The 12,401-nt window shown below is 34.2% G+C and overlaps 1 protein-coding gene and 1 pseudogene across 1 annotated transcript; one reads left to right on the forward strand and one right to left on the reverse strand.

Moving 5' to 3' along the window:
• The first annotated feature begins 1,726 nt into the window (after positions 1–1,726).
• Positions 1,727–3,981, forward strand: LOC147544935 (uncharacterized; annotated as a pseudogene).
• A 1,704-nt stretch (positions 3,982–5,685) lies between these two features.
• On the reverse strand, positions 5,686–8,553 carry LOC147544936 (galactan beta-1,4-galactosyltransferase GALS1-like). The gene is made up of 2 exons (XM_086636713.1): positions 7,228–8,553; positions 5,686–6,153 (listed from the first exon to the last, which is right to left on the reverse strand). Exons 1-2 carry the CDS (start codon positions 8,325–8,327, stop codon positions 5,808–5,810), a joined length of 1,446 nt encoding a protein of 481 aa, XP_086492839.1. The 5' UTR covers positions 8,328–8,553; the 3' UTR covers positions 5,686–5,807.
• Positions 8,554–12,401: the final 3,848 nt, after the last annotated feature.

The raw sequence follows: 12,401 nt of genomic DNA on the forward strand, positions 1-12,401 counted from the left end.
CTTTCTCTCAAACGAATAGCGGGTGAGATCTCTCTCTCTCTCTCTCTCTATCTCAGTTCAAAATTTTCAGGTGGTTTCCTTTGGTTGGGGTGGTGTTGTCTGGTGCTAGTGTTGTTATCTGGTTAGGATTTGGCGTGGTGTTTGGTGGTGGTGTTCTTGTGTGATGGTGGTCGCAGGGGCGTGGCTAGATAGAGGCACGCGCCCCCACATGCCTAATGGTGAACATTTTATAGGTTGCCCTCAAATTCATATGTTGTAACCCAATCCAAGGTCCATTTGACCACTCTCAACTATCCAAACGCCCATTTAACCAGCACCAGCCTATGTAATTAAGCCTCACATATAACACCTCAAAAAATACTATTCCACCTTTTAGTCTCCAGATCTGCTCCTAATACACTTAAAGCTCAAAAAGGTAATTTGAGCTTATGCTGAGACGTAAATTGTACATTGCGGACATCTATTTTCACTTACCAAGTTGAGTTACTCTTCTGTCAAAAGTTAGGTAATTATTTTGTACGTAGGATTAGACTATCTTTTAAAATGAAAAATGGTACCTTTCTCTTTCTCTCTTTTCTTATTATTTTCAAATTCTCATTCATCTATCTTTTCTCCCATCATCAACTTTTCTCCCCCTATATTTATCCTCTATCATTTCTCTTTCACACTGGAGTGATGATGTAAGTTTTAATAAACCTGATGAAAGTTACAAGTCAAATGCAGGCCCGACCCTGGCCCAAAGCGAGCAAAGCCTCGTTTTGGGCCACAAATTCTTGGGGGCCACCAATTTTATATATTTTGTTAACTGTTGCAAAAAAATTTTGGGGGCACTTTAATGTTTGTGAATGGGACTTCACGGGAAACCCAGCAAATAAACCGGGAATGACTCAATTCTCATTGCCAATCTACTTTCCCAATCCCAAGTTAAAGTTTTGACTTACTTTTTTAAATTAAATAATTCTTTCTTACCTAGTACCCCACCACCACCAGTAACCACTTTCCCAAAGTTAAAAAATCGAGCTCCACTCTATTTCTCCCAAATTACTGTCCAACCTAGAAAGTATAAACCCTAACATTCAAAAATCTTTCTTCCCTCTTCAATTATTCAACAAGACAAAAAGGCATAGTAATAATCTATTTCCTCATTCAAGATTCAACATTCTAAGAGGTAATTACTATTTATTAAGTATCTCTTTATATATATGTTTGGTGTTTATAATAATTTACACATTGGTCATTTAGCAAACTCTAAATTGATCTTTTTTTTCTTTCACATTTATGCCTATAAAATAATTAGTTTCCAAGATTTAAAGTGGAAGCCTCAATTTAAAGATCCAAGCATTGGGTTTTTCAAGTTCTAACTATTAACATTTAAGACTCTAACAGGTGTCAAGGTATGTAACTTACTTTCTATGGCTATATAATACAGTTTCATTGTTTCTTCATTCATCTTTTGGATATTAGCCATTGGTATATTTAGTATATTATTGTCATCATTGTTAGATTTGGGATTTAAGTATGCCTCCGAGAATTAGAAAACATGTATCCAGGTCGGAAAAGAGAAGAAAAAAAAAGAAGAGAAGAAGAACTATTGAAGTCCCAAGTTGGTGCACTTGATAAGTTTTTTTTGAAACGATAAAGACAAGGACAACGAGAATATAGAAGAGGTTGTTACCGATTATAACAACGTGAATGAGGATGATGTGAACACAATCTCAACCAACCTATGCATGATAACACAAATGATGAAGACTTCACTCATGAAGAAAATGGTCCTTTAAATGTTTTTTATCCGGGTACATGGGACACCATAGATCAAAATTTGATAGACTTCTTAGTTCAAAAGGGCCCGATAAGAATTACTGATTTTGAATTTCCTTCAGATGCACATGATAGACGTTTCTCTCCTATTTATTATAATCGCACTACTATAAATGGCGATAAATATGATAGGGTGTGGCTTGTGTATTCAATGTGTAAAAACAAAGTCTGTTGTTTTTGCTGCAAGTTGTTTAATAGTCGTGGAAATGGTGGTAAATTAACTAACGAAGGATTTCAAGATTGGAGAAATCTTACAGGAAGACTTCAAAGTCATGAAGGTAGTGATGATCATTGTGAAGCTTTAAAGAAATGGCATGAGTTAGAATTGAGATTGAGGATAATTGGTCTTGTAAAGACTCTAGCTAAGAGAGGTTTAGCCTTTCGAGGAAGTAATGAGAAGATCGGTCAAGAAAATAATGGAAATTTTTTGGGCATAATTGAATGGGTTGCTGAATTTGATGAGGTACTAAAATTGCACCTTCATCGTATTCAACATGGTGAAATTCATTATCATTATCTTAGTCATAAAATTCAAAATGAATTGATATTAATGTTGACTTTTGAGACTAAAAGTTTGATTGTGAAAAAAATTCAAGATGCTAGGTACTTCTCAGTGATACTTGATTGCACTCCAGATGTGAGTCACGAAGAACAAATGTCACTAATTATAAGATGTGTGAATGTTGCAGTAACTCCAATAAAAGTTGAAGAATATTTTCTTGGGTTCTTAAAAGTGGAGGATACATCGGGGTATGGTCTTTTTGAAGTTCTTAAAATGAATTGGATCATCTTCATCTAAATATTGAATATGTTAGAGGACAAGGATATGACAATGGATCTAATATGAAAGGAAAACATAAAGGTGTGCAAAAAATATTGCTTGAAATAAATCCAAGAGCATTCTACACGCCATGTGGTTGTCATAGTCTTAATCTTGTACTTTGTGATATGGCCAATTCGTGTCCTAAAGGGATTATTTTCTTTGGAGCCATACAAAGTATTTATGTTTTTCATCTTCACCTAAGCGTTGGCAAATATTGAAAGATAAAGTACAAGGCTTTGAAGGTATCACACTTAAGTCACTCTCCCAAACTCGATGGGAAAGTCGAGTGGAAAGTGTTAAAGCAATAGGATATCAAGCTTTACAAATACGTGAAGCGTTAAAGGAATTGGTAGAAACAAGTAATGATCCCAAAACGATTCATGATGCCGAAAATATCATAACTCAAGACTTTGAAAATTTTGGTTTCTTACTTTTTTTTTTTTGATGAGAAACATTTTGATTTCTTACTTAACATGGTTATTTGGCATGAAATTTTGTTTGCAGTAAACTCCGTTAGCAAAACACTTCAAACTGAAGATATGGATATTTATGTTGCATTAGAGAAGTTGAAAGGGCTTATTTCTTATCTTGAAAATTATAGAGAAATGAGATTTCAAGAAGTCATGATTGAAGCTAAAGAGATTGCAATTAAAATGGATGTTGAAACTACATTCCGAGAAAAACGCATTATACGTAGAAAAAAACATTTTGACGAGAATATAACTGAAAATGCATCAATGTCAGCTGAAGAATTGTTTCGAGTTAATTACTTCTTATACATATTGGATCGTTCTTTTTCTTCTTTGAAGAGTAGATTCGAACAATTTCAAAAGTACGAAGAGATTTTTGGGTTTTTGTTTGATTTGCACAAGTTAAATTCTAAAGATGATGGTCCTCTGAGAAGCTCATGTGCTTGCCTTGAAAATTTTCTAAAACACAATGAGTCATACGATATAAATGGATTAGACTTATTTTCAGAACTCAAAGTGTTGAGGCGTCTTATACCAAAGGATATTATAAGACCAATTGAAGTGTTAAACTTTTTGAAGGATATAAAGGGGTGTTACCCAAATTCATGGGTTAGTTATCGAATTTTGTTGACCATACCTGTCACTGTTGCTTCTACGCAAAGAAGTTTTTCAAAGTTGAAGTTGATTAAATCTTAGCTTCGGTCCACAATGTCACAAGAAAGGTTAAATGGGTTGGCTATTTTGTCTATTGAGAAAGATATAGCCGGCACACTTGATTATTCAACAATTATTAGTGATTTTGCATCTCAAAATGAAGAAGAACGATGTTCAATTGATTGTGATTATCACCACTTTTTTGTTACATAATATAATTATATATTTTCGCTACTTACAAATTTTTTGCAATAGAATTTTATAATTTGATGTAATTGAAAGGGATACATTTTGTAACCTAGCTTCGGGCCACCAAAAACTCAGGGTCGACCCTGGTCAAATGCAGTGAAAGTGATTAATTCAAAGGCCTTCATTGACGGTGAACCTTAATTCAAGAAAGAAATGATACGAGAAAAAGAAATGGGAAAGAGAAGAAGACGAAGAAAGACTCAAGGATAGTTGAGAAAATGAAACAGAAGAGAGAGAATAAATTTAATTCAATTAGCGATAAATAAAATGTAATTTGGCCTTAGATGAAATTGATTTAAGGGGTTACTAAGGAACCCTTCCATTGGAGAGGCAAAGTTCAACTACGGTATCTTCAATTGCTAATTATTTTTTCTTTATCTATTGTCTTTAAAATGTGCCCCCGTAGAGAATAATTTACTGCTTCGCCACTGGGTGGTGGTGTTTTATGGTGGTTGTTTTGTGGAGGTGCCAAGATGGTGGACGGCGGTGGTCTGGTTCGTGGCAAAAGAGTTGAACATGAGAATATTTTTTAATTGATGGGGGTATAAACGACATTTAACATATCTCAGATATTGGGTTCTTGTTTCAGACTTATTTTGAAATATAAAAAATATGGACTAGTTTTCAGCCTATTCAAACATGGACTCAATTAACCAACATTTCAGATTTTCTTAAATTAAAAAACAAACTTCTGAAATAAATTGAGTCCAATTCAAATTTCAGATCTGAAAAAAAAAAGACAACACCTAATTCTAAATTTATAAGAAAGAGAGAAAGAGGTGATTGGTTCTCATTACTAGACTTCTGCTCTAGCGAGAGGTATTGGGCTCCAGATTCGTCTGGATCTGGAGTTCCAGATCCAGATCCAGACGTCTGGTGCAGGGGATCCTCCGCTTCGCCGGACTTGGTAAAGAGATAGAGAGTAAAGAAGAAGAGGAAGAGAGGGAAAAAAGAAGAAGAGAAGAGAGAGAAAGAAGAAGAAGAAGAAGAAGAAGAAGAAGAAGAAGAGTAAGAGAGATAAATTTTTTTTTTTGTTAAAGGTGGTCGGCCGGAACTTTTTATTCCGGCCGACAACCTTTCGTCAGAGAAGAAGGGTGAGGTGGATAGAGGTGATGTGGTAATTGTTAGTTGAGGTGGACAAAGAAAAAGGAAAAAAATAAATTACAGAAATGTCATCGGGGTAGAATTGGGAGGTTGGGAAAAATTTGGGGCCAATTAAGAAATTTTTGAAGCCAAAACGGCGAATTGGTCACGAATCGGGGGCTTGAGACCTTCTAGGATGGTCTTAAGGAACTTCATAATTTATATAATCTTTAGAGCTCACGATGTCGCCATGATAACTGTCATAGTGATAATTCAATTTATGATCTATTCCCTATCATATTCATGACGAATCCCTACAATATAAATGTAATGACTCTTGGAATCAAATTTCAGATTAAAATACAAAATTAAATAAATAACAAATAGAGGGCTGGCAATATACGAAATTACTAATAGCATATTATATTATAAGGATCACAATTTTGAAAAGAAAAATAAAGTATGTCATATTCATGGAGCTCAAAAGAGCTCTTTCAACGACAACCAAAAAAACAATAATATTCATGGAGCATACTGGTCTTTCAACAAAAAAAAAATGGCTGGCTCAGAAAAAAAAATGGTGCGTAGTGGTGGTAATTTGTAGCGATCAAGTATGGATTTTTTTTTTTTTCAGTTCAACAAAAAAAAAAGTATGGATTTTTTAATTTTCTTACATCAAAATATCTAAACTTACAAAACATCAAAACTTATATATCTACAGTGCCTATAGTTTTTTCTTCGAACTCTTTAACCGTCTTTGCTAACTTCTTCATATTATCATCATATACATAAGGTATTTTATCATGCAATGTAACAGTATTCTTGGCCGATAGAGGAAGAAGTTCACGACATGGTTCTTCTTGCAACGTTATTGAATTGTGGTAATGATAGTAACGGATTTTTGATTCAGTATTCTGAAGAGATTTTCCTGTTATGTTGTCTGATCTATGAACTCCAGTCGAGAACGCATTTTTCGCCTGAATAGCATATTTTCTATTTCGATCTGATATATTTCTTGAGTCCAAAAACGTTAGTTTTTCAAATCCCCATTCTCTGCAAATCCACAACAAAAGAATATAAAAATGAGAAAATTCAAATATAATCCTCAAATACAGTTCAATTCTCATGGCTGAACCTCAAAAATCTACAAGCACTAAATAATCCCTCGTTTATCTCCACAATTACACCTGAAATTTGTAAATATTCATTTCAAGTTATATGTACCTCAATTCCTATCTTATACTGCAAAAATGAGAGGTGACCATCAGTCTATTGTCGACCATTTTTGTTTAACCAAAGGTGAACCAATTAACGTTTTGACCAATTTAGTTTGGTTTGGATCAGTACAGTTTGGTCCGTCTGTCCAACCAATTTACAATACTAATTATTAAAAAAAATATATTTTCTTATTAAATTTCATATGATGCACAAATGAGTTTCACTAAATGCGTATTTTCATATTTTATACCAAAATATGTAATAACAACTAAAATAATGTACTCCGTAAAAAGTGTAAACGACTCTATTCTTATGAAATATTAAATAGTTCATTAAAACTTATAAAAATATTATTTTATACCAATTTATGATATAAGATCGTTTCGTTTGGTTTAACCATTTCAAAATGCTCAAACCAAAGTTAAACTAAATCAATGAAATTCTTTTTGGTCAAATACCAAAAACGTTCCATTTGGGTAGACCTGCTCATTTTTGCTCACCCCAGCAAAAATCATATGTACTATATAACTACCAACTAAGAATCCGTTCATAAGACAATTATGAAATAAACAAACCCAAAATATGTGTGAAGATACCAATTCTACAAAAATTTAAGTGTCTACTTAAAAAGATTTAATTTATTTATTTTAAATCATAGTTCTTCCGCTCAGATTAAATTGTACGTAAAGTGAGTCGGAGTTTGACTAACCAAGCAAGATAAAACCCAAATTTTCATAATCAATCGAAAACCTAAAGTCATAATTACTCAATCCTTCCTGTGAATTAGTAGAAGTTCAAATGATCTAGTAGTATACTACTAGAATATCACATCCAATTTATCAAAAGATAATAATAAATAAATAAATAAAAAGTGAGAGTATAATTAGTTTATGGGATAGAGTAACTGACCTAGAAATTTCCTGAGATGAATCATTCAAGCATAGATTAATCGACATAGAATTTTGTGCAATAGTAAACTGAGTATAATCTTCGAACTCATTTAAAACCGATTCCAATGACGAATTCCGATCCACCAAATAAATATATTCATCGACATCAAAATAAAATGTCCAATTTGCTGCATATCTATATTTATGTAAACAATCATTCACAACCAAAAACTGATTATAATAATACCCATCAAATTCATCTTGATCTCTAATATCTTGAATCGTTACTCGACCCGATTTAACCCACGGTTCAAGAACAGTTCTAACTTCAGACCAAATCCCACCAGCATCATGAAAAACAAAATGAGATTTAGGTCCAAAAAACCATGCATGATAAGCAATCCATTCTCTCATTCTTGATGGATTTAATTTCCCATATAAAGATGATCCACAATATAAATAATCATATTTATATGGTGGGTTGAAATTTGATTTGTTAAATGATCCTGGGTTTTCTTCTAAAGCTAAGATTTTTTCGTATTTTTCCGACGATTCGTCGTAGTAAGCGTAAAGATTGAGTTTTCCACCAGAGTTATCTGTATTAGGGTTTATAGGGAATGTACAGTTAACAACTACAACTGTATAAACCCTACCTAAACCCCAATCTGGTAACATTTTCCAAGCTTTTGATATTAAGGGAGAATAAGAAGAAGGGTTGTTAGAGATCCACTCACATTGAAACCAAGGGTTCCCATAAACATGAATGGGTTTTGAAGCTAGACCGATAATGGCGAAAGTATTGATTCCTCCTCTGTAAGCACCCATTTGAACAAACAGAGAAGCTGCATTTCCATATCTGGTGAAGCTTCTTTTGTTTGGGTTGATGGGTTTTGAAGAGTTGGTGGCGGTGGTGGTGGTGGTGGAGATGGTGGATATGGTGGTGGTATTGGAGCAAGGGTGGGTGGTGGAGAGAAGGTTGGTATAGTAAGTTTGGAAGTTTAAAACCATAACTAGGGTTAAAGTTAGTAAAACAGCTCCTAAGGGTTTAATTTCAAAGTATCTGAAGAGTTTTCCGGTGGGATTTACGGAGAAGACGGTGAGATTTCCATCTTTCCGCATTGTTCCGGCGACTAAGCGATCTCGTCTAGTTGACTCCAGAAAATGAAGAGAAAATGATGGCGTGATTTACTAAGTAGGAAAATATTACTAGTATTTTAATCCACGGATTGGCGGAATCTAATACTAGGAATGTGAGATTGTCAATTCAATTGAGCCCCACCTATTCCCAACTCTAGACCTAATTTTAGACTGATAGTGAGCATGAACAAATCACAATTTAGAGATCAAAATAGATGGAGTTTCTCTCTATATATCTTATAGTAGAAGAGAGTATCAATTTTCTTGATCTTTTTTCCTTTCTTTTGAATATCTTTTCTAATATCTTCAAGATATGCAAAAAAATATATCATAAGATGATTTACCATATCTATATAGATGGTATCACTTGGAAAATAAGCTAGCCGATTCTAGACCAAAACAACTTTTTTTACCTTTCAGAAATTTTACTTGGACCGATTAATTCAATCATAACCCTAACCCGAGATAAAACAAAAAACAAAAGTTGTTTGTTGTTTACGTTCTACGTTTATGCAAATTTAGCCAAACCAGAAAGCTATTCTAGTTTGTTAGAGCAAAATCCACGTCCAAACATGTTCATTTATTAACTCTTGAGGAATTCTAATCAGCAAAATCCGTTTCTAACTCTAGTAGATGCTCGCAATCTAACTATTGATTTTTTTTGGGAAGTTGATCTTGCACCTCTTCTTCTTGTATCTGGGAGATATGTTAAAACAGTTGTTCGAGCATACTATTCTCTTGTTTGATATCTCTAGTAATTACTCAAATATTTTCACAATCTCAAAGATAAAGGGCGCTTTTATAAGCACCGGGCCAAATGACTGTAAGCGGACAGACATGTCATGGACTCGGGTCGATGACCATTGACCCGAGTTCTCTATAAGCACCCGGTCAATTTATCTGGGTGAAGTTCACTTCCATTTTCTAGTATTCTTCTTCCAAAACAAAATTACTTTTTCTTCCAAAATACGACCCGAGATTCAATCTATAAACATCTCAAAACAAGAAACTCTAACTCGAGACAATCAAGCACCGTAACCTAGTTTAGGTATAATGCAACCCAATGTTGTAACTTGTTCCCTTTTATTAATTTACTAGGGTGAAATACTACCGAGATCCGTCGGCAAAGAGCCACAACTATGCATGAATTACGAATCTTCCAAATCCGTTTTAAGCCGAATGTCTAACACAATATTATGGCTTTAGATGACATAATGCTAAAGATATGTAGTTGAGTCTTCAATAGATTGGCTCCCACATTCGGGTGCACCTAACATTATGACTAATATTTCTAGCCCGACCTTCCACCACCTGTTTGTTCTTCACTACTTCATCTTCACTGGCCATTTTCAAATACTCTATCAAGATAGTACAAAAAAATTTAAGAACAATCAAAATTTGCAGAGATTGCATATGATTTTCTTTCGGGTATTTCATCAAACAGGTTAAATACAAAATTAATTAACCAGTTCCTTCTTCCAAGAATTGGATCATAGCAAGAAATGGAAGATATCATCAGAAACCTAACCAGGTAATGAAAGACAAAATCTTTATCAAACCCATTTTAGAAAATTTGAAGAAGATATGCTTGACATTAATTGGGCAATAACATAAAACAATTTTCAAGTTCTCTAGTAAAAAAATTAATAGACTCTGACTACTACTATGAACAAAGGAGAGAAATAACCGAATTGAAATCTCCGATGGACGAAAATTAACACTAAGAGCATCTCCAATGCAAGACTCAATCTTAAAATCCTAAGTGCCACCTAGGATTTTAGAGTTTTTTTTTTTTAGAAAAAAACCTCTCCAATGCAAAACTCAATTGAGATCTTAAGATGATGTGGAAGCATTAAGTTTTAAGATGTCTCAACTAGAAACTCTATTTTTGAGATCTCTTTTGAGAGTCTTAAGTGTCCTAATCATCAAATTTAATTTTTGGACCAATAAAAAGTCTTTCTTTCTCAACCACTTTTTTCTATTAAATGTATGTGTGACATGTGTCTCTATTAGAGTTTTTTAGAGTGTTGCATTGGAGAAGGGCATGAATTAGAGACACTCAAGTTAGCCACATAGGAAAGAGAATCTCAATTGAGACTCAACACATAAGCCAATTAGAGTTTTTTTGAGTTTTGCATTGGAGATGCTCTAAAAAGAGCCATTAACAGTTAGTTTCCCTTCAAATCCTGACGATTGTAGTGACGATTGAGAGTACGAGGAAAAGTTAGGGCGCCAGGTGCCTACCGATTTTCCGGCGCCTATAGACAATCTAGTTGTTGGACTGGTGCTTATAGAGCCGCCAGCTTACAACCATTTAGGTGCCTTTAGAAGCGTGCAAGATAAAACCAATCCATACGATTCACCTAATTAGAATAGAAAAACAAGAACGTTTTAAGTAATCGATTAAAAGGGCTTGAGCAATGCAATGCCAGCTATAAGTTATCTGATTCCAAAAGTTGTTATAATAATATTTGGTATTGCTACTCTATTTTAGAGCATCTCCAATGCAAGACTCAAAAAAACTCAAAAGATCTTATGTGTCAGCGCATCTCCAATGCAAAACTCAAAAAAATCTTTATTTATCTTATGTGTCAAGTTCCAATTGAGATTCTCACTCTTAGGTGGCAAAAATAGAGATTCTCAAATTTTTTTGTCTCCAATGCAAAACTCTAAACTTATCTTATTTACTTATGCGACATAGTTATTTTTGTAAATAAATAATTATTTATTTAAAAAATATAGAAGACTCGGTTTCTATTGGTTGAAAATCAAATATTGATGAGTTAGACAACTAGAGATATCTCAAGAGGACAGTCTAGAAATAGAGTGCCTTCTTGAGATATCTCTATTCTACCCTCTACGCGTCATCTTAGAGATCCAAATAGAATGTTGCACTTGAGAGAGTTTTTAAGAAAAAACTCTAAAAATCATATGTAGCACTCAAAGTTTTTAAGATTTAGTGGTGCATTGGAGATGCTCTCAAGTGTGAAAAGTGGATCTCTAAATAGTCTCTTGCTTATTTGGCCATTTAGAGATACTATATTGGAAAGTCTTCTTCAATGCAACACTCAAGAGAAGTTCTAAAAACCTATATTTTGATATAAAATTAATTGATTTATTTATGTGACACTTAGAGGTCCTCAAGAGGACGCTCTAAATTTAAAGTGTCCTCATAAGGATCTCTAAATCATTTTAGAGTTTTATGTTGAATTTTTGCCGTGGAGATGAATTTTAAAGAAAAACTCTAAGAAATTCTATGTGACACTTTAAGATTTAGAGTTTGAGTGTTGCATTGTAGATGCTCTTAGTGTTCTTTTGTGATTGAACCTCAAATGCAATAACATTTCAACCATGATATGCCCGACACGTCTTCCGGCTGAATCTCAGTCGGATGACATGTCAAGATCTACCGAGAGAACCCATATTTCAATCCAGATCAAGAATTTCTTTTGTGGTTTTTGTTTGAGAATCATAGCTTGGGCCAAGTTTGACTATTTTGTTGTTGGATCCAACCCTACCCGGCTCTGAATTATTTGAACCTGGGTAGAGTAAACCCAACCCAACAAACACCACTAGTTCACGTACACACTGCTTTTGACTTCGTCAAGTGACTAAGTCAATTATAATTTGCCCACAACACACACCAATTGACCACCATTTTCTTTTCTATTTGTCCGTCCTCTTACCCACCGCCACTATAGTCGCCAAACTCTCTCTCTCTCTATGTCCCTGTCCCCTCATGGAACAAAGAGAGGAGGACATAGAGCAGAAATTAGAGTTGGTGGTATGGAGGTGATTGTGGTTGGAGGTGGTTGTGGTCGGCGGTAGTGGAGGAGGACATAGAGCAGAAATTAGTTGCCTAACCCAACCTGTAGTAACTCTTTTTATATGTTTTAGGTGCTGGCTTGTAGAATTTCCATGACTACTCAAATTTATGTGCAGGCCTAACTTTCTATCCATAATTTACAATTTTACACAACGACCCGAGATGGAGAATGTTAATATATGAAGGACTTTTTGAGTTTATCTGCTCAAGTTAATTGACAATTGAGTTTA

The sequence above is a fragment of the Eschscholzia californica genome, unplaced genomic scaffold (genome assembly GCF_041429995.1).
Source record: "Eschscholzia californica isolate CP2 unplaced genomic scaffold, dmEscCali1.0.p SCAF_4, whole genome shotgun sequence".
Taxonomy (NCBI): domain Eukaryota; kingdom Viridiplantae; phylum Streptophyta; class Magnoliopsida; order Ranunculales; family Papaveraceae; genus Eschscholzia; species Eschscholzia californica.